The sequence below is a fragment of the Procambarus clarkii genome, chromosome 4, assembly GCF_040958095.1.
Source record: "Procambarus clarkii isolate CNS0578487 chromosome 4, FALCON_Pclarkii_2.0, whole genome shotgun sequence".
Taxonomy (NCBI): domain Eukaryota; kingdom Metazoa; phylum Arthropoda; class Malacostraca; order Decapoda; family Cambaridae; genus Procambarus; species Procambarus clarkii.
This window is the reverse complement of record NC_091153.1, coordinates 37273065-37297148: the sequence shown is the minus strand read 5'-3', so window position 1 is coordinate 37297148 and position 24084 is coordinate 37273065. Positions and strand designations below refer to the sequence as shown.

Here is a 24084-nt window from a genome sequence, read left to right as displayed (position 1 = left end):
CTCAGCATACGAACTTTGTAGTTCGTTATGGTGAACACGAATGTAGATACTTATATATAACGTCTGTATATAGTGAATAAAAGCAAAAAAGTATTGTGGGGGAAGAATGTGGGTGAGTCAGGTGACTTGAGGGAGGGAGGAAGTAGCAGCCAGTGGCGGGCTGCCACTGCCACTCAGCATACCAACTTAGTGGTTCGTTATGGTGAACACGAATGTAGATACTTATATATAACGTTTGTATATAGTGAATAAAAGCAAAAACAGTATGGTGGGAGGAGAATGTGGGCGAGTGAGGTGTTGAGGGACTGAGTGGCAGCGAGTGGCTGGCTGGTGTGTGGCGGTCACTCCTCGTTACTTTTTGACTCATAATAGCAACTTAGTGGTTCGTTATGGTGAACAAAACAAGCAGATACTTATATATAACCTGTGTATATAGTGTAATAACCGACAAAGTATTTGTTCACTGTTTGATGATCATAATTGAATCAACAATATGCACACCATATATATAAGTACAGCAATGATTCACTCATTTTATTATATAAATATATCACACTACACACTTGAATAATATTACAGCAAAAAATTACGAAAAATCAATCAGAGACATTGAAATAATTAGGTAATTATCTCTTTGTGGCAACTCTGGCCTGACAGTTGGCGAACAACAGACCGTCTGGGACGCACACTGAGTCAGCGCCTGTTTTTTGCTAGACTTCCCCGCCCTATAGCAGGCAATATATGCCACTTACGATTCTTTTATTATTTTTCCCATGATCAGTGAACACAAAATAACAGGTTTAGAAGATTTTTTTTTGTATGCGCCTGTGGGTGACATGCTAAATAGCCAGGCGCCATACAAGGGTTAAATAAATATAATAATTTTTAGGAGTATCAGTGTTCCTGTGTTCTAAATATTGGACATCGACTCCTGGGGGAATTATGTCGGAAAAAACTGACACCATTTACTAATATTCAAAACAATATGGAGATAATATTCCTGCTGTTATGTAACAACAAATTAACCCAAGAAATAGTGCTTTAATCACTCATAGAAGATGTGGCACGGTGAAATTTTCCACTGGTAGAAAACGGAGATATTATTGCCACATATCGCTATTAATTTCACCACCTAATAATGGGAATTATATCTAATACAGCAGTCTTTGGTCTGTATACTTCATAAAAACATTTCCCATGAATCAACTTAATTATTGATACCAAAATATAGTAAATGTAGGTCCTCTTTTTACTGCATGATGACATCTGGACAAGACAGCTGGATGCGTGAAGGAGGGAGGGCCAGTCAGTAGTCAGCCATTGTCAAATTTATTAACAACGTCACGAGTGGAGCTCACTTAAAGTTCCACAGAAACCATGTTAAACTACCTAGGACAGTGTTATAGAGAGTAAAGTGCTTAAATTATCAACACGCAATCATCTTCTACAAATAAGAGAAGTGTCCAATTCCGAAATCCGTTAAAGCTGTCATTCCTGGCCAGAAATTATAGGTAGTTAGGGTAAGCCAGTTAGGACCAGAGACAAAACACAAAACAAGGTAAATATTCCTTGGAACTCATCTAATAAATCATTACTGTATTTTCCCTGATACAGCTGTCATATTAAGTTCCAATTATAAATAAATAAATTTATATTTAGAAGGGTACACCCAATTATTGTGCTACTAGGGGACACACAAAGGGCACACACAATTATTGTGTGTGCCCTTTGACAGATATAATTGAAGAGGAACAAGAATTACTAGTTACCTAGTGCTCCAATACACGAGTTGAGGCCAGCCTCCCCTACAAATGTATCGACTGGCGTGTTCTTCCATGTTCATACTGGTTGTCAAGGCCTAATCACTATACAAGCTAAGCTGTAGTTGTGTTAATTTTAATTACTAATATATAATAATAATAATATTAATAATAATAATAATAATAATAATAATAATAATAATTTATCTAGGAAAAGTACTTACATAGATGCAGTTACAAACATTCTGATTGATTTATAGACAGAGCTAGTACATACAGTACCTAAAGTCACTAATACGCAGATCGTTTCAGGCAACATGTAGTATAATACTGCAGTGAATGTTTACTAATCAATAATTTATATTGATAACTGTATATATATAATAAACTTCCCCAGAATGTGTAAGGATTTGTGAGCGAATTATGAGAAATTTAAATATCATACAGTCCATTTTAAACATCATAGTTAATTATTGAAATAAATAAATTAACGGAAAAATATAAATTACTATATAAGTTATTATAAATTGCTAAATAAATCCCACAGGTCAGTTTCTACACAATAGTCTCGTAGAGCAAAGGCTGTCGTGCCGTTCCATGGGGGCAGCCGTATCTTCGCTGGAGATGATTCTGACTGCCCTCTTCTATTTTCCTAGCGAACTGTGCTCTCATTTGTAGTTCTCTAGAGAGCGGTTGTAAGCTGTCCTGCAACTGATGTTCTTTGCACGAGGAGGAGGGGGGAAGAAGTTGTTATTTCTGGGAAATTCAATCTTTGGCTGGCCCAAGGAGCACATCCTTCAATCAAACCCACAAGGTTGGTTGGGTGGTGCCCATAAGCGCTACGTTTTTTTCATTGTTTCCAATTTTTTACCTCGTTTTTCGTGCTTCGTCGTTCAGTTTCGTTTCAAATTGTTCGCAATAGAATGACGCACATTTCGAAATAAATATCACATAATAATCAGGCAATAAATAGATTTTTTGCCATTTTTTATTTCAACGACAGCGGTAACGTCATCGACCATCAAACGGAATTGTTTTGGATATCTCTTTTCGGCAGTAATGCTAGCCATGCATTCTCTAAAAGAAGGAGATAGTTCCATGCTCCAATGGGTCTAGGAGCAATGTTGACCTATGTTAGATGAATGGTAAGTTTGATTGCTGCATGGTGACGGGCAACCTTGGAAATGTTGGGCAAGGTGCTGGTGAATGTCGATTTGACTGCTTCAAGCCGATTATCTGCTGAAATAAAATTGAGGGAGGTATTCACACTAACAACCAGTAAAACACTCGCAACTACAGCAACTCTCAAAGACAGTGCCAGACTCACACCCAGTGAAACACTCACGGCCAGTGCAAGAGTGGCAGCCAGTGCAAGACTCGCAGCTAGTACTAGACTCACATCCAGTGCAAGATTTGCAGAAATTACAACACTTGCAACTAGTGCAAGACTCGAAGCCAGTGCAAAACTTGCAGCCAGTGAAACACTTGCAGCCACAGCAAGACTCAGCGAAAGTGTAAGACTCAGCGAAAGTGTAAGACTCAGCGAAAGTGTAAGACTCAGCGAAAGTGTAAGACTCAGCGAAAGTGTAAGACTCAGCGATACTGTAAGACTCAGCGATACTGTAAGACTCAGCGATAGTGTAAGACTCAGCGATAGTGTAAGACTCAGCGATAGTGTAAGGCTCAGTGATAGTGTAAGACTCAGCGATAGTGAAAGACTTTCAGATAGTGTAAGACTCAGCGATAATGTAAGGCTCAGCAATAGTGTAAGACTCAGCGATAGTGTAAGACTCAGCGATAGTGTAAGACTCAGAGATTGTGTAAGACTTTCAGATAGTGTAAGACTTCCAGGTATCAGAAACCTCACAGGTAAGGCTAGATTTACAGCTATTTCAAGACTCTTAGCCATTACAAGACTCTAGTAATTGCTAAGACCTTTAATTCGTTAGTTACAATAAACTCTTCACTTTCTATCTACCTCATAATTTGTGATGGATTGTAACTTAACAATGTTCTTTTTAGGATAATTAACTAACAGGATTTTGGAAATGCTTGTCTATTATACTACGTGAAAACATTAAAATAAAACAAGATTAAACAAACCAATTATTCCTTTCATTGAGAGACGCCTCAACATCCTCAATTGTGAGGGTAATATTGACAAAGAAATCGGGTCGAAGTCGAGCAGGAAATATCATTGAGCATCGGGTCAAAATGCGATCGAAACTGTCCGCAGTATTCATTTCCTTTTGAATTGCTGGGTTCACCAGGACCCCAGTCTGCGGCGTCGACTGGGCGACCATCCAACCACCTCCACGAGCCATTTCTTCCTGCGTCCCTAAAGCCCACGAACACATGAAATTGTTCGATTTCTGTGATAAGAATACAATAAACAGTTGTAATAATATTGTAATATTAACTAGATTTATACACGCATTCTCAAACAGTGCAGTTTTAGCACACACACACACACACACACACACACACACACACACACACACACACACACACACACACACACACACACACACACACACACACACACACACACACACACACACACAGTGCAGAATATTGAAAGCAAGCAAAAGAAAACAATTATATGCAATTGCATTCAGAGCAATTACAATTGGAAGAGTTGCAATCAGATAAAAACACCATAATCTAATCTAACAATCTAGTCTTTCAACAATTATTTTACATAAATGAATTCAACTATGATAACACTTAAATACGTGCTGTACACTGCAACTTAAAACAAGAATCACATACAAAGTGTGGTGGGTTACCACACTTTTTTTTTACATTTTTAAAGCATTTTTTAAAGGAGCAAGTGGTTGACTGAATTTTTAATAGTGTTGTGCCAGGTACACAAGGAAAAGCCTCACAGTATAAAAAGGATTCAGAAGAGTATTTAGATCAAAGAACTAGATAGAACGTAGCCCACATGGTCTGGTAGAACATTCCCAGAGCTACTGAAGGAATGTACTGCCTAGTTCATTAATGCAGTAAAGATAGGACATAGTGTTATTATATAGTGTAAGGAGGCGAGAGAGAGAGAAAAAAAAAGATGAGATGCAAGAAAATATATATTTTAACCATATAATAATTGACGGTTTGAACTAAAATGAGAGAGAGATGGGCATACGGCATAATCTGCAATAATCTTGCACAGTTAGATAGTATTTGTTACTGTGCCATACAAGACAACCACTCCACAGATTGTGGGAAATTCCCAGGATTTGATTTGTTTGTATAAATATTTAAAATTTAAACGAACTGTATGTTTAATTAATATTCATTTTGAAACTTCCTATGTACACAACAAAAATGGGGGGAAAGTTAATCCAATAATGGTGAATCAATCTAATAATATTAATTGCTTTATAATCTCAATAATAACTATTCAATAATAGTCATAGGGTTAGTGATCTAACTACGTAAGTTAAATGGAAACAAGAATCTGGCTGTAAAGTTAATTTAGGTAAGGGACATCAAACGAAGCTCTCGTGAGCCAAGTATATTTTCGCCTCATGAGAAATAGTCTCGTGTCCCAGTGAAACCCGTAAATATGAGATGGCTGAACCCAGTTGTTGATCACCACTGTGTAGAACTAATACACTGCAGCTCATGCAGCACTAACATTTCAATGATAAAGTTCCATTAAAGAAATAATCCTGTAATTGGACCTACACTGATTTTGGAATTTTAAATCTTTTACAGCATAAACGGTTGGTTAATCTCTTTTTTAGGTTATGTGGCCACCTTTACCTAATATCGAGTTCTGTACCAGCCGGATACACTCTGTAGTGATGTATGGAGCTAGCATCAAAGTCTGTGAGGTCTAATGCGCTGGATGTTCCCGATATTTGACGATGATAATGGCTGGCTCTGGTGGGATCAGATGGAGAACATGCAGAATCAGATGTTCTCGTGTGGGGATTTTTTGCGACTCTCCTGGGCCTCTCTTCCCTTCCTTACTTTGAGCTCCGCGGTACATGTCAGTAAATAATTCACTCTGTTTACTTTAAGTTATTCAAGGACTAAGTTAAGTTAACGTCAATTTTCACACCAATAAATTACTATAAAATCCAGAGAACAATTACCTTTGTTCATAACACTGGATCACGGAGGTTGTGTGATTTACAAAACGTGACTTTATTTCTGACTTGTTTCATGAATGCAAACATTTACTGGGGATTGAAATATGCCCTTATTCCTAGTAACTCTAGTCTATTCCTAATCTAAATGGCAAATGTTAATAGAATCAACATGCATCTTAAGTTTAATGAGAGATAGATAAGATTCGTCAACACAGGTTGCCGGCTGGCTGACGCAGCAGTCTGCCATCGACAGTAAGAAACTTTTGGCATTTCCCTGGATGTGAATATTATCAGTAATTTTAATTTCCTAACTCAACGTAATTTCTTGTTGGGCTAGGAATTAGGGAAGCAATATTAGCTTAATGCATTATAACGTATAATGCTCGGGGTTAGTAACATTAGTATCGTGGAATAACGTATTTATTGTATAATGCCAGTATTTAATACCTGGGGTATTGGAAATTTCCGACATAATTCCGTGGGGGGAGGGTGGTGGAAACACAGATCTTAGTTCACTGCTTAGTACTGACGTACACCCATGTTCCCTCCCGAAATTATAAACTTAACTTGTGTTAGTAATGTAGTACATTGGTAAGTACAGTTTGGATGTCCTGGATCGATGTGACAGACACGAAGAAACTAAGTCATTTGGCCCTGTCATCATGGGTACATCTAATTAGTAGTTAAAGGGATTAGTCATCAGGATCTTTAAGATCAAGGGGACGTCAAATTCTTCAGCGGAGTCAGTGATTAGGGTCCTTGTGACTTGTAACTGGATGAGTTACTAGACACTGGCTCTCCACTGGAGACTCCTTGGGTCACCTCAACCTCAAACGACGAATTGTCTGCATCTATGCAGAATTAAGTATTGCTTAAGTTTGAGTTTGCACTGTTATGCAGTTGTTCTTTCCGGACGAACATAGCTCTCCAAAGGAGTATTTTCTTCTGGAATATGTTGGGTCTGGGTTTTGAGTAATCTCAGGTTCCGCTAATTCCAGAGGAACTAATTTCTCGATGGTTTTAAGGGTACTAATGCCTCGGTAATGAACCTCAACAATTCTTTGGATTCCCTGCGGTTTGAGTGTACAGCGACAATTTTGACTATAGGCCATCCTGACCTCGGCCCATCGCTTTCCACCAAGACAAGATCACCGGGTTTTAAACTAACTTTATTATACAGGCTAATTGCCCCATAGTGATACTCTCAGAGCAGTTATATACACCTGAGTCCACACTTCATTCCACTTACCTATCATCCTGGAAAGGTGTTGGTAATTCTGTGCTAAGTCACTCCTTCCGACATATGAGAGGTCCTCTGGTTCCTCGTCCGCTAGGGACACTAGAGGACTGAGAAGACCACCATGCATTAGATGGGAGGGACTCATTGGTTCTCTTTGTGTGATGTCAGAGAGAGATAGGTTAGAGGTTGGTTATTGACTCGCGCCTCTATTTCTGTCACAACGGTTTGGGGCTCTTTTAGGCTAATTTTCTGGCGGTGTAAGGCTTTCCTTAAGCCACGTTTTACTGTGCTTACCATTCGATCATAGAACCCACAGTGCCATTGGGCTCTGAGAGGTATAAACTTCCAGTAGCACTGTCTTTGCTTTAAGACGATTTGTACCTTTGGATGGCTCTATATCTCTCGCAGGAAGGCCTCCCCTGCCACAAAGTGGATCCATTATCCGAAATCATCAACTTCGGGCAGGATCTATGGGCTACGAACCCACGAAAGGCTGGTAGGAAAGCTTCTGGGCTCATGTTGTTGGTCACCTCTAAGTGGACACTTCTTGTGGTGGCACAAGTAAAGAGACAAATGTAGACCTTTACTGGAATCTTGTCCTGTGTGCCTGTCTATATGAGCGCCCTTGTGTAATCCATCCCTGTGGTCTCAAACGGATGAAGATGTAGAACTCGTTCTCTATGGAGTGGTGGAGGTCCAGGGTACGGGGACACCCGAGCATCATACGTCAGGCAGATTATAAAACAAGTTTTAATTACAAGATTACACAAGTTTTAATTATAGATTCAACAGTTTGGCAACCCTGTGGCAGCCAGAATTTCTGTCTCAAATCAGTGAGAGTGTCTAACACTCCATGAAAAGTGCCATATTCATGATAATGTAGCACTATTAACTTGCAGAGGATGCGGTGTTGGGGGATCAACATGGGATTTTTAACATCCAAATCTATGTCAGCATGCTGCAGACGTCCTCCTCATCTAATAATGTTAGAATTTCTTGTGTCAAGAAATAGACCTAAAGATTTTGTTAGTTTCTCAGGGAGATTTTCACAGTCTTTCCTGTAAGTTTCCGTTTGGGCTCGTTTGACCCAGTATATCACTGGATTAGGGAATCGATACCTGATCCCTATTTTATCAAGAAAATCAAATACTAACTGGGTAATCCTCAGTAGTTTACTTAGCCTAGTGTATCGACTAGGATCAATGGCCAAGGTTCGAGGGGGTTCTGGCATCTCAGTGGGAAAAGTGACATTGGTCACTATGACTTGTGTCTTTTGTTCAGGCCACTGGTCACTGACTAACCACTGGGGTCCATTGAACCATATCTCTGCTTTGATCAATTGCCATAACGTTAACGTCAGCTGGAATTTCCTTTATAGGTACATGTCTCAATTTGTACCCAGCTCTTATCTCTCTAACATGATTGCTCATGTAAGGAGTTTTATTATGATTATTTTTCTGCCCATTGCAAGACTGCCTCATTATCTGACCACACTACTATTTCAGAGAAGTGAAGATTATTTAAGGTTTTGATCAGGTAATGACCCAATCGATCTCCTACCAATAAAGCTGTTAATTCCATTTGTGGCAATGACCGCTTTTTTAACGATGTCACCCCTAGCTTTAGCAGTGAGCAGTCTGGCATGCTTATTGTTCACTAGATAGGCTACTGCGTCATACTCCTTTCCTGAGGCGTCGCAAAACACATACAAGTTGATAGGTTTTCTGGGCTTAAGGTATTGCAAGGAAATTTAAGTTTACTGAGGACATTTAGATCCGTGGTCATCAGCTGCCACTTTTCCTGTAAGTCAGGATCCATTTTCCAGCAATGGATCATCCCAACTTAATTTGTTTTGCAAGCACTCCGGCATGAGGAGTTTGCCCTTAATTAAGATGGAGCTTATCAAGCCCAAATAATCAAATAGTTTGCTGACTAAAGACAATAATTTCCTCATGGTTAAATCAGTGTCATGTGTATTCACTTATTTGATATTTAACTCAGAGGTGGTGTCCCATCCTATACCAAGCACCTTTAGTCTTTGAGGTACTTTATAATCTGGAAATTCAGTCTGTTAACCGATTCAATTGCTGATTATTGGAGGCCCACGACTGGAGGTTATCTTATCTTGAAGTGATTTCGGAGCTTAGCGTCCCCGCGGCCCGGTCCTCGACCAGGCCTCCATTTTTATTACACACATCCCCAGGAAGCAGCCCATAGCAGCTGTCTAACTCCCAGGTACCTATTTACTGCTAGGTAACAGGGGCATCAGGGTGAAAGAAACCTTTTGCCCGTTTGTCCCCACCTCCATCGGGGATCAAACCCGGAACAACAGGACTACGAATCCGAAGCGCTGTCCACTCAGCTGTCAGGCGTCCTCGGCAACTGGGCATATTGAGGTCCTAATAGAGGCCTATTGGTTTCTAATAGTTCACAATTAACCACATGGTAAATTTCTATTTATTTAGATTTGTCACTGGTGGTCCCCTGGAAATTATCCACATACAGATTATTTTGCTAATCTCAGTCTTGTAAAGGTTATGGGACTTCTTCAAATGCATATCCAATGTTGCCTGAAGCAGAAACGAGAAGATGTTGCCCCAAACAAGACTGAGGCAAATCTGTATGTGACAGTTTCACTATGTGGATCATTAGGATCCTTAACCCAGAGGAACTTTTTGAATTTTCGGTCTTTCTCTTGAAGACCGACTCTAAAGAATGCCTTGCTTATATTGGCGGTGAAGGCATAAGTTCCAAATCAAAACGGTAACAGCATGACATGGAGTCAATGTGTCAGACTCGGGCCAGTTTCAAGGGAATCATTGAATGAGACAATATTTGCCTTTGCATTGCCCCCTACAGTTAAACACAATTCTAATGGGCGTAGTAACTGAATCTAAGTAGCCGTGGTGAGGCAAGTAATGTCCTTCCTTAGAGATATCATTTTCGAGAATTTCAATGAACTTGTTGTCAAGTTGTTCTTGAATAAACTCATGTTACAGTTTTATTTTTTCAGGTTGCTTATTCACTCGAGCCACCTGAGATTTTAATTGACTCAGTGCCACGAAATAGTTCACCGGTAATTGCTGATGATTTAGTTTCCATGATAGTCTGACCCAGTACTGGTTCTCCTTATAGATAACTGAGTGTAGATATTGTTGGTAGGTCCAGGTATTATCAGGACTGGGTTGTTCAAGGACGATGCCTAAGGTGTCTAGATCCCATAATTTATGTACTGGGGGATCAGAGTCATCCTCAGGCATGTCTCTGAACTTGAGAGGTGACTGCTCTAGGCCTAGTCACGCAACCATTACTGGATTAACTTGTTGGCTGTCCACTGACGTGGGTTGTCACAGACGTACTGTTCTACTGTTCCTCTCTACTGTTCCAGACGTACTCTTCTACTGTCACAGACGACATACTGTTCCTCACGTGTGCCCCAAAGAATGAGGTGATTTGATAAAATACTGTGCCCAAGATTACCATCAGAGTGACGGCGGGCCGATGGGCAAAATAGCCTCGTCTACCATCAGCTTTTGACCGGTCGTGATGGTCGAGTGGATTAAGGTGTCCTGTACACACCAGTTGCAATGTGCTCCTGACAGTATGGGTTCGAGTCACTTCTGGGGTGTGAGTTTTCAGATATATATATATATATATATATATATATATATATATATATATATATATATATATATATATATATATATACATATATATATAACTGAAAACATATATTTTCAGTTAAATATATATATATATAAATATATATATATATATATATATATATATATATATATATATATAGAGAGAGAGAGAGAGAGAGAGAGAGAGAGAGAGAGAGAGAGAGAGAGAGAGAGAGAGAGAGAGAGAGAGAGAGAGAGAGAGAGAGAGCGAGAGAGCGAGAGAGAGAGAGAGAGAGAGAGAGAGAGAGAGAGAGAGAGAGAGAGAGAGAGAGAGAGAGAGAGAGAGAGAGAGAGAGAGCGAGAGAGAGAGAGAGAGAGAGAGAGAGAGAGAGAGAGAGAGAGAGAGAGAGAGCGAGAGAGAGAGAGAGAGAGAGAGAGAGAGAGAGAGAGAGAGAGAGAGAGAGAGAGAGAGAGAGCGAGAGAGAGAGAGAGAGAGAGAGCGAGAGAGCGAGAGAGAGAGAGAGAGAGAGAGAGAGAGAGAGAGAGAGAGAGAGAGAGAGAGAGAGAGAGAGAGAGAGAGAGAGAGAGAGAGAGAGAGAGAGAGAGAGAGAGAGAGAGAGAGAGAGCGAGAGAGCGAGAAAGCGAGAGAGAGAGAGAGAGAGAGAGAGAGAGAGAGAGAGAGAGAGAGAGAGAGAGAGAGAGAGAGAGAGAGAGAGAGAGAGAGAGAGAGAGAGAGAGAGAGAGAGAGAGAGAGAGAGAGAGAGTGTGAGAGTGAGTGAGTCTCTCAAATCTAATTTATTGACTCATGTTTTCAAGAATTACGAGTACAGTAATTTTGTACTTACATATGCCTGGTAAGCATCGTAAGATATTAAATACTGTACGTTTGTGGTGCAGGTGTTGTGATTATTGAAAGATAATATTTTGGCAATTGTGAGCATCGTCTTAGATGGTTAGTTTGAGTATGCCCTCGTATATCATAATATAAATGTACAGTATGCTAATGGCATTGCATTATTACAAGGCTTCAAAAAGGTTGGACCCCAACACAAATGTTGTGGTCAACTTGACAATTGGGAGTCATGAGTGAACTTTCACTCGCGCATTTCTCAGACGTGTAATAAGCTTTTCCAGTTATATAGACATTTTTTCTTTAAGAATTTAAATAGACAACCCCGTGAGTTTGTGTTTAATCTTCAGGTGTTGCTGATTGACCGAAACTTTATCAAACACAAAGTTTATTAGTAAATGGTAAATGGCCAGGTAGATGGTACTCTACAGTGTAAATGGCCAGGTAGATGGTACACATCAGTGTAAATGGCCAGGTTGATAGTACATTACAGTGTAAATGGCCAGGTTGATAGTACACTACAGTGTAAATGACCAGGTAGGCTGTACACTGCAGTGTAAATGTCCAGGTAGGCTGTACACTACAGTGTAAATGGCCCGGTAGATCGTACACTACAGTGTAAATGGCCAGGTAGATCGTACACTACAGTGTACGATATATATATCAGATATCGATATACGATGTACGATATACATATCATATAAATATACCTGATATGATCAATTAGTAATAAAGTGAGTGAGTACCTTTGCAAGCCGGAAATTAGGCAGAAAATTCCTTGTAAGAGTACAAGCAAAGAATAAATCGAGTAACTGGAAACTGGTGACATCAACCTGGGACAACAAGAGGTCACCTGTACCGACCGGGTACCAGCTTCGCTACCCAACGCTAAATACCTGCCATAAAGTTTGAACAAAATAACATACATAATATTACAAATATACGGTATACATATAATATAAATATATACATATAATTTTATAAAATAAAATGACTGACATCAACAAGTGATGCATACAGTGAAGCACAAATACAATACAATACATCAGACAATGGAGAGGTGTGGCGAGTGTTCGGGAGTACTGGGAAAACGTAATGTAGGCGTCAAGTGTTGCATCTGTAACATAAGATTTCACCTGGGCTGTGCAGAATTATCTCCAGGATGCACAAACAGGCAAGAAATTCACTGGGTTTGCAAAGATGACAGATTAACGTTAGAGAACATAACTAAACTGATGAAAACATTCCCGAGTCACAGAGATTATCATTCACAGACAAGCTACCAGTGATATATGCGAACTGGGAAAATAAAACACTGGAGAACGACCAAAACTCAGGAACAGGTAGTTTAGAGAACCGCAGCAGTAGTGTGGAGGAAGAGGGTATTGTAGTACAAAACAACAGCAATATTGCAGAGCCAGGTAATATAATCAATGAGAACAACTGTGAGACAAAGTGCATAAATGAAGGAATTGGGACGAAAGACGGAGATGGCTCCAATAAAGAGGTAGACAAGACAGGCACAGTTATAAATACCTTGAAAAACGCAAAAACTGGACATATTTACAAATTCTACGCTAAAGGAATATGCAAATATGGAACATTAGGAGCAAAATGCAATTTTCTGCATCCTCGAAAATGGAGGAACATGTTGGCGAGGGGTACATGCCGTTTTGCAACAGGGTGTAGATACTTTCACCCTAAATTATGTCAATTTTCAATTAGGGACATAAAATGCTACAATCTTCAGTGTCCGGAATTCCACGTGAGAGGTACACAGCGTTATAGACGGGAAGATCAATATGACACTACTGGAAATTTTTTAGAGGAAGGCAGAAACAGAGTAGAAAATATAAGAGAGAGAAACAGTCAGATGGAACCACTACAGGATTACAGAGGGGAAGGGAGATACCCACAAGACTGGAATACAAATTATCAACAAGCACACACAGGTACTACACCACACAACACCCGTCCTACTACCAAAACTGGACGAATCACTTCCAAAACAACACACCCTGGACCTGGGTAGAATGGGGGAAGAACTACTAAAGCCCACCAGAAGGGACACGCAATGTGGGGAAATCATTCATATTTGCAAACATACAAGGCTTGAAACCAAAATCAAGAAATAAAGTTAAGTTCATAAATGGCCTCCTAATAGAATCGAACTCAATATTTGGTGCATTTACAGAAACCCACACAAAAGACCACATGGATAGTGAAATCTGGATTCCGAATTACAATCTATATAGATGTGACAGAGTAATTAGGTCAAGTGGAGGAGTAGGTCTGTATATTAAAGAGGAGCTGGCATGCACAGAGCTCCTGAACTCGTCCAATGTGGTGGTAGAGGTACTTGGAATCAAGGTAGAAAATATGAATCTACTTATTATTTTAATATACAAACCGCCGGATGCAACAGTTGAAGAATTCACTGAACAGATCCACAAAATAGAGATTATCCTTGATAACCTAGCAAACCCAATACCAGATATCATCTTCCTTAGAGACTTCAATCTACCCAGTTTAAAATGGAGAACAATAAACAATAACATTATAGCAGAAAATCAACCTGGAAATAACCAACCACAGGTCAGAGAACTACTGAGATTCTGTGACAAATTCTCGCTCAGTCAGCAGATTACAGAACCAAGTAGGAACGAAAACACGCTGGGCCTGATATTCAACAACAATGAGGAGCTAATCAGAGACATTACTGTCTCAGACACTACGTACTCGGACCACAAGCTCATTAAAGTGCAAACTAACATTAATAACGGTAGTAGGCCCAAGAGAAACAACAAGCGAGAAGGGTTATTCAATAAATTAAATTTTAATAATAAGAGGGATAGACTGGGAGAAAATAAACAGGGAACTTACAAACATTCAATGGGAAAATGTTCTAAGAAATAAAAATCCTACACAAGGAATAGAAAACTGACTTCTGAAGCATATGAAGTCTGTCTGAAACATGTTCCTTTGAGGAAAACCAGAAAAAGAGGTCCAATGTAGAAAGAGAACGCAGACGACATTACAAAAGGAGGAAGAAATTAACGGAAATGCTTAAGCAGACACGACTCTCCATACAAAGAAGAAATAATTTAAACAGGGAGATTGAAGAAATCGAACAGAGACTGAAGCATTCCTATCAGACTGAAGAAAGGCAACTAGAACAGAAAGCAATTCAAGAAATAAAAAAAAAAAAAAAATATTTCTTCACATATGCTAAATCAAAAGCGAAAACCACTGCCAGAATTGGACCTATTCGTGTTAGTGAAGTTTCATACACTGAGGATGACAAAGAAATTAGTGAAATCCTAAAAAAGCAGTATGAGGACATGTTTAGCACTCTGATACTCAGCATGAAAGTGGAAGATTCGGACAACTTCTTTATGAATGATACTCAAACACCTGTAAATATAACTGATATCAACACGAGCGTGGCAGATTTTGAAAGAGAAATTGACAATATGCCCATGCACTCAGCCCCGGGTCCAGACTCATGGAATTCAATATTTTTAAAGAAATGCAAAGTGCCGGTAGCACAGGCACTCAATATAGTGTGGAGGAAGAGCTTGGACACAGGGGAGATACGAGATGCGCTTAAAGCAACAGACATTGCCCCTCTACACAAGGGTGGTAGCAAAGCATTGGCAAAGAATTATAGACCAGTTGCACTAACGTCCCACATAATAAAAGTACTTGAGAGAGTGATCAGGAGTCAGGTCACTAGATTAATGGAAACCAATGACCTCCACAATCCAGGCCAACATGGATTTAGAGCAGGAAGATCATGCCTCTCACAGCTACTTGACCACTATGACAAAATCACTGAGGCATTAGAGGAAAAACATAATGCAGATATCGTATACACAGTTTTTGCAAAGGCATTCGACAAATGTGACCATGGAGCGATTGCACACAAAATGAGGTCAATGGGTATAACTGGTAAAGTAGGACGCTGGATACTTAATTTCCTGTCGAACAGAACACAAAGAGTAACAGTCAATCAAGTAAAATAGAGTCCGAGCGCAGTTAAAAGCTCTGTACCTCAAGGTACTGTCCTTGCACCACTGCTGTTCCTTATTCTCATATCAGATATAGACAAAAACACAAGTCACAGCTTCGTGTCATCCTTTGCAGATGATACAAAAATCAGCATGAAAATTACCTCTGCTGAAGACAGAGGTAATTCGATTGGGCAGCAGAAAATAACATGATGTTTAACGGTGATAAATTCCAGGTACTCAGATACGGCAAAAATGAGGATCTTAAACATAATACAGGGTACAAAACACAATCGAATCTGCCCATAGTAGGAAAACAGCATGTCAAGGATTTGGGAAACATGATGTCCGACGATTTAACATTTAGTGAGTATAACCAAGCAAGTTTTCCGTCAGCCAGAAAAATGATAGGATGGATTACGAGAACCTTCAAGTCCAGAGATCCCATCACAATGGTTGTACTCTTCAAATCACTTGTGTTATCCGGTCTTGAGTACTGCTCAGTACTCACTTCCCCCTTCAGAGCAGGAGAGATTGCTGAAATAGAGGGAATACAGAGAACATATACGGCACGCATAGACGAGATAAAGCACCTAAATTATTGGAATCGTCTCAAAACTCTCCAAATGTACTCACTAGAAAGGAGACGAGAGAGATACCATATAATATACACATGGAAAATACTGGAGGGACAGGTCCCAAATCTGCACAGTAAAATAACAACGTACTGGAGTGAACGACATGGAAGAAAATGCAGAATAGAACCAGTGAAGAGCAGAGGTGCCATGGACACAATCAGAGAACACTGTATGAACATCAGAGGTCCACGGTTGTTCAACGTCTTACCAGCGAGCATCAGAAATATTGCCGGAACAACCGTGGACATCTTCAAGAGGAAACTAGAAGGGTTTCCTTCAAGGAGTGCCGGACCAACCGGGCTATGGTGGGTATGTGGGCCTGCGGGCCGATCCACGCAACAGCCTGGTGGACCAAACTCTCACAAGTCAAGTCTGGTCTCGGGCCGGGCTTGGGGAGTAGAAGAACTCCCAGAACCCCATCAACCAGGTAACCAGGTAAGTGTAAATGGCCAGGTAGGCTGTACACTACAGTGTAAATGGCCAGGTAGATAGTACACTCCACTGTAAATGGCCAGGTAGACCGTACACTACAGTGTAAATGGCCAGGTAGATAATACACTACAGTGTAAATGGCCAGGTAGATAATACACTACAGTGTAAATGGCCAGGTAGACCGTACACTACAGTGTAAATGGTCAGGTAGATAATACACAACAGTGTAAATGGCCAGGTAGATAATACACTACAGTGTAAATGACCAGGTAGATAATACACTACAGTGTAAATGGCCAGGTAGACCGTACACTACAGTGTAAATGGCCAGGTAGACCGTACACTACAGTGTAAATGGCCAGGTAGACCATACACTACAGTGTAAATGGTCAGGAAGACCGTAAAATACATAATAAGTGGCCAGGTAGACTGTAAAATACATTGTAAATGGCCAGGTAGACCGTAAAATACATTGCAAATGGCCAAGTAGGTCATACATTACTGTGTAAATGACCACACACTATAAAGTGTAAATGTCCAGGTAGACCACACATAATAAAGTGTAAATGACAAGGAAGATCGCACGCTAAAATGGTACCCAATAATTATTATGAGTACCTAAAAGGACAAGATATAATAATAATAATAATAATAATAATAATAATAATAATAATAATAAAATCAACAGGAGGCATGAAGAGGATTCGAACCTAGGCGCTGGGGACTCCCAGGGAATCCTCCTCATGACGTCTACTGATCTTCTCATTGATACATCATGTTAATGTGATTTCTTTGTGTAATAATAATAATTACGAATGAGTGGCAGGATTCAGCTTCTAGCCGGGAAATAACTGAATTTATGTGAGAGTTAAAGTGTAATATTCATAGATGACCTATACAAGGTGGGTCTGAAGTCTGGTGTTTAAGTGAGGGAGTTCGATTGTGGAAATGATAAGTCAACAGGAGTTAAGCGCGTCGGTGATAAGTGAGGTAGACTCTGAAGTGATGATTACATTTTCTTATTAAAAACTACACGTAACAACAGAGGGAAACTCGGATACACAGACGAGTCAGAAATGTCCATTAAGAAATTCTTCAGTGTTGGAGTTATAAATAATTGTGGTGTGTTAGACTTGGCACTTGTTAAAATTAACTATATACACAAATTTAACTGTGGAAAAGACAAGTAAACGGATAAAACAGTCATTGCATCATAAACTAAACAAAAATCGAAAAGCGAGGGAAGGAGCTGACATGCGACCATATAAGCACAACAAGGTGAGTACACCACTGCCAACTACTAACCTTCAACTTTTGCCACATCCAGTAGGAATGACCTGATGGCGTAGAGGTGTTTGGGTGTGGCCAAGTCGCCCATCATTCCTCGGCAGTGCCTACGAGCCGCCTCCCACGTGACTGAGTGTGGACTCAAGTAGAAGCATTCGTCGAGAACCAAAGTGTATGGGTAAGGGCAGGTCGGACCTGGAACAGCAATACGCTGAAGAAACATGAACAAAAACATTTTAAGGTTGTGTATTGGGACAGATAGATGAACAAAGTTGTCTTGATGTTCTAATACAAGTCAACGACGCCTTGTGAGGTGTGATAATTGTTCAGTGTCGTCAGCATCACAGTCAAAGAAATAATTGAAACATCAAATACGGAACAGCAATCTGCCCATCATTAGTGAAATTGTACACGTGTATTGTTAGGCCTATATACATATTTAAATTCGTTGTTGAGGACCATATGGTTCAATAACACATATCATACATGTTTGTTTGTTTGTTGGGATTAATGATATTAACAAATCTGAAGATGTCTGTGTTTTTAAATTTTATTGCTTATAAGTGAATAATTAGAAAACTTGTAATTTGTAATAAAAAATAACTTAACAAATAAACTACTCTGTAACAAAACTACATTACCTATGAATCCTAACTCTGCTGAATTAAGTTAAAATTAACACCATATTTGAATAATATGGCTGCAATAAAATGTTGTTTCGTACAATTTAAACTGACTTTAGCAGGTATTAAAAAAGTTTTCTGCATATTTGTCGAAATAGTTTTGACTAACTAAACCTCATTGAACGGTTCTGTCTGTAAATACTTGTGTGACATGAACTAAATATTATATATGTAAGGAATTGTTCAAAACGTAATTTGTTAAAATATTTTCTCAAATGCAAGAATTACCTTGAGGGAAGGAGTTGCGTTCTCGTGTGACATTTAAGAGTTCACTCAACACTGCTGTTTGGTGGGATAACGATAACTGGTTGACGATCACTGCAGAGCGGAGCTCCTCCAAGGCAGGCTCCTCAGTCATGGGCTGACTAGCCACCACCACCACCGCCAGGAGCAGTAAGGAATTCATAGTTACCGTGTTAATCTTAGCTCTGATGGCGCTGTCTTGATGCTTGCCTGACCCGTCTAAGGCACACAACTTGGCCCTCGGGTGTGTAGGAGAGGAGTGACGCCCATGTCGCTGTCTTCTCCAGAAGACAGCGAGAGGGGGAAGTGATGCTCCTGCCTGGGGAAATTTACTCACACAACATATATAAGAGTAACCAGTATCACGTAGCTGGGAATACTGAGGTTAGCTCGCATCTGCCCACAGTGTTTCCTCGTAACTATTTAACAGTTGTTAAAACACGTTTACTCCATATAAGTGGTATTTCCCACTCCGAAGAAATACACATTTCTTTTCCTATCGAAGAGCAATGAAGACTGTCGAAAATAAAATAAAAATTTGTCTAACGCGAGACTTGCCAGTGACGGAACAACAACCCACGCTGAACTGATATGGTTCGAACGACTTTGTAATGACTTCCCCAGAACATTACTCGATTTAGTCCGACCTAGAGTAACATCCCCCTACATCTTTGTGTCACGTAAGCAAGAAGATATCATCACTCGATTGGTTGTAGGTAAGATTGGTAATATGGTTTTCACAGGAAAAGACGTCATCAATTGCCCACCAAATTTCAGGAATATCTTGTTACCTGCTTTCCCAAAGAGTTTTCTGTGCTAGAGCTTCTAGAAGGGGTCTTCAAGACAAAATGCATATATAAAGACGGTGAACCTCTCAACAGGATCATTAATGTTTGGCAAGGCAGGTAACCTCCCCCTCAACATTACACCTTCTCTGGACGTTTCATCCCAGCAAGTTCTATCAGACCTTGGGGGTCGTCTCCTGTTGTCTGGTATAATTGCCACGGTACTCATCATGTTTCTAAGTACTGTCGACGTGACCAAGCTGTCGACGGGCACCTGATAGCTGGGTGGACAGCGCTTCAGACTCGTAGTCCTGAGGTTCCGGGTTCGATCCCTTGTGGAGGCAGAGACAAATGTGCAAAATGTTTCTTTCACCCTGATGCCCCGGTTACCTAGCAGTATAGGTACCTAGGAGTTAGACAGCTGCTACGGGCTGCTTCCTGGGGATGTGTACCAAAAAGGAGGCATGGTCGAGGATCGGGCCGCAGGGACGCTAAGCCCCAAAATCATCTCAGGATAACGTGACTCTACGTTCAAAACTACTATACGAGGCATTGTCCTCACAGGGTCCCCCTATCCTTGAGGACGGGGAGGTAGCCTATCCTCCTATCCATGAGACCGGGGAGGTAGCCTATCCTCCGGTCAAGAAGTGTCCCAGGTGTTTGCTCGCAGGTGTTTGGCATGGTGACGGTGCTCGACGCCCCGTCCTCCCTAACATGAGCAAGAAGCCAGTTGTGTTTGGCCCAGCTGCAGGAGGCACCCAGCAGGATGCTCATGTCACCTCTAGTAAGCCGTTTCCAAACATCGTCGGACTACAGCAAACAAACAAAGATATAGAAGAAATTGACTGGTTAAAAAGAAAATGATGGAATTGGAAAGTAAAAAAAAAACATTAGAGAGAAATCTGCCTGGTGATAGTGGTGAAGTGAGTCATGCTAGCGATAGTTGTAAAGTAAATTCTCCCAGAGTAAATTATAGAGTAAAATATGTGAGTGACAATCTTGCAGCTGTTGAGGCTCCTCCACCTAACTCTACGGAACATGAGTGTGAACTCTCCATGGGGAATGGTGTTAGAGTAGTCATTGATCCCTCACTGACACCCCCCCCCTAGATCACCATGAAACCCTGGATGAGGTTGAAGGTAGAGAGTTTAAGAAAATACAAACCGATACTATGGTAAAACTTAGGCAAAAGTTATATTACTAAGCAATCACGCGAAAAAGTTGGTTATGCCGTCAAAGTGTTTAACGACCCTAAATATTACCTTCATTCCCTTATACAGATAAAATTAGATGTTGCGGATATCGTATATTTTGCTGGTGTGGTATGTGTTGCAGATTTCGTATACGGGGAAGGAATGGTAGATTTGGTAGACTTGGAAGATATTGTTAATGTGGACGATATGGTAGATTTTGAAGATATGGCAAATATTAGGATATGACATGTGGCAGATATAGTAAATACTTCTGGCATTGTAGATGTGGGATAAAATTGTAGATGCGTCAAGTAATATAGCTGTGACTTATATGGCAGATGATTCAAGTATTGAAGATGTGACATATATGGCAGCTGCTTCAGGTTTGGCCAGTCTGACAGTTATGGAAGATGACTCATGTATGGTAGGGTATCTTGAGATGATTTCGGGGTTTAGCGTCCCAGGGGCCCAGTCCTCGACCAGGCCTCGTTTTTTATACATCCTCACCAGGAAGCAGCCCGTGGCAGCTTTCTAACTCCCAGGTACCTATTTACTGTTAGGTAACAAGGGCAACAGGGTGAAAGAAACATTTTGCCCATTTGTCTCCACCTCCACCGGGGATCGAACCCGGAACCTCAGGACTTCGAATCCGAATCGCTGTCCACTCTGCTGTCAGGTAAGACTGTACAGTCTCACCTACATGGTAGGTATACAGCACCTACATGGTAGGTATACAGCACCTACATGGTAGGTATACAGCACCTACATGGTAGGTATACAGCACCTACATGGTAGGTGTAGTATATATAATGGATGTGGCAGATATGGTGGATGTGGAAGTTATAGTATATGTGACAAGTATGAGAGATGGGACAAGTATGAGAGATGTGACATGTATGAGAGATGGGATAAGTATGAGAGATGGGACAAGTATGAGAGATGTGACAAGTATGAGAGATGGGACAAGTATGAGAGATGGGACAAGTATGAGAGATGTGGCGGGTATGGTAGATGTGATGTACTATAAATCACAACCACTCGCTAAATTGCAATGCTGTTACGTCTTATATTCGTGGGTCTATCAGATAGGTTACGATAGGTTAGGTTAGTCCTATTCTTTGTGACGTGAATTTTTGTGACGTGGATAATCGACACGACGGAGGGAGAGTGGTAAAAAGGGGAAAAAAGAGGGGAGAGGGAGGGAGTGGGAGAGGAAGAGGAGAGGGAGGGAGTGGAACAGGAAGAGGAGAGGGAGGGAGTGAGAGAGGAAGATGAGAGGGAGGGAGTGAGACAGGAAGATGAGAGGGAGGGAGTGGGACAGGAAGATGGGAGGGAGTGGGAAAGGAAGAGAAGAGGGAGGGAGTGAGACAGGAAGATGAGAGGGAGGGAGTGGGACAGGTAGAGGAGAGGGAGGGAGTGGGACAGGAAGATGAGAGGGAGAGAGTGGGACAGGTAGAGGAGAGGGAGGGAGTGGGACAGGAAGATGAGAGAGAGGGAGTGGGACAGGTAGAGGAGAGGGAGGGAAAGATGTATTGAGAGAGGTGTGGTGGAGAGGGAGAGAAAGAGAGAGAGAGAGGGAGAGAAGAGAGAGAGAGAGAGAGGGATATATATATATATATATATATATATATATATATATATATATATATATATATATATATATATATATATATATATATATATATATATATATATAATGTCGTACCTAGTAGCCAGAACGCACTTCTCGGCCTACTATGCAAGGCCCGATTTGCCTAATAAGCCAAGTTTTCCTGAATTAATATATTTTCTCAAATTTTTTTCTTATGAAAAGATAAAGCTACCCATTTCATTATGTATGAGGTCAATTTTTTTTTATTGGGGTTAAAATTATCGTAGATATATGATCGAACCTAACCAACCCTACCTAACCTAACCTAACCTATCTTTATAGGTTAGGTTAGGTTAGGTTAGGTTAGGTAGGTTAGGTAGTCGAAAAAACATTAATTCATGAAAACTTGGCTTATTAGGCAAATCGGGCCTTGCATAGTAGGCTGAGAAGTGCGTTCTGGCTACTAGGTACGACATATATATATATATATATATATATATATATATATATATATATATATATATATATATGTCGTACCTAGTAGCCAGAACTCACTTCTCAGCCTACTATTCAAGGCCCGATTTGCCTAATAAGCCAAGTTTTCCTGAATTAATATATTTACTATAATTTTTTTCTTATGAAATGATAAAGCAACCCTTTTCTCTATGTATGAGGTCAATTTTTTTTTATTGGAGTTAAAATTAACGTAGATATATGACCGAACCTAACCAACCCTACCTAACCTAACCTATATTTATAGGTAAGGTTAGGTTAGGTAGCCGAAAAAAGCTAGGTTAGGTTAGGTTAGGTAGGTTAGGTAGACGAAAAAACATTAATTCATGAAAACTTGGCTTATTAGGCAAATCGGGCCTTGAATAGTAGGCTGATAAGTGCGTTCTGGCTATTAGGTACGACATATATATATATATATATATATATATATATATATATATATATATATATATATATATATATATATATATATATATATATATATATATATGTCGTACCTAGTAGCCAGAACGCACTTCTCAGCCTACTATGCATGGCCCGATTTGCCTAATAAGCCAAGTTTACCTGAATTAATATATTTTCCCTATTTTTTTCCTTATGAAATGATAAAGCTACCCATTTAATTATGTATGAGGTCAATTTTTTTGTATTGGAGTTAAAATTAACGTAGATATATGACCGAACCTAACCAACCCTACCTAACCTAACCTAACCTATCTTTATAGGTTAGGTTAGGTTAGGTAGCAGAAAAAGTTAGGTTAGGTTAGGTAGGTTAGGTAGTCGAAAAAAAATTAATTAAAGAAAACTTGGCTTATTAAGCAAATCGGGCCTTGCATTGTAGGCTGAGAAGTGCGTTCTGGCTACTAGGTACGACATATATATATATATATATATATATATATATATATATATATATATATATATATATATATATATATATATATATATATATATATATATATATATATATGGTGGTGGGTAGGTAGGGTTGGTTAGGTTCGGTCATATATCTACGTTAATTTTAACTCCAATACAAAAAAATTGACCTCATACATAATTAAATGGGTAGCTTTATCATTTCATAAGGAAAAAAATAGGGAAAATATATTAATTCAGGTAAACTTGGCTTATTA

The 24084-nt window shown here is 39.9% G+C and overlaps 2 protein-coding genes across 2 annotated transcripts; one reads left to right on the top strand and one right to left on the bottom strand.

The window, feature by feature from the left end:
- The first annotated feature begins 2944 nt into the window (after nt 1-2944).
- On the top strand, nt 2945-3682 carry LOC138371104 (uro-adherence factor A-like). Its single transcript, XM_069335853.1, has one exon. It carries the CDS (start codon nt 2945-2947, stop codon nt 3680-3682), a length of 738 nt encoding a protein of 245 aa, XP_069191954.1.
- Nucleotides 3683-3800: 118 nt separating this feature from the next.
- LOC123750848 (C-type Lectin CRL-like) lies at nt 3801-19147 on the bottom strand. The gene is made up of 3 exons (XM_045732952.2): nt 18855-19147; nt 17962-18138; nt 3801-4132 (listed from the first exon to the last, which is right to left on the bottom strand). The coding sequence occupies exons 1-3, from the start codon at nt 19030-19032 to the stop codon at nt 3900-3902; spliced, it is 588 nt and encodes a 195-aa protein (XP_045588908.2). The 5' UTR covers nt 19033-19147; the 3' UTR covers nt 3801-3899.
- Between the last annotated feature and the right edge of the window lie 4937 nt (nt 19148-24084).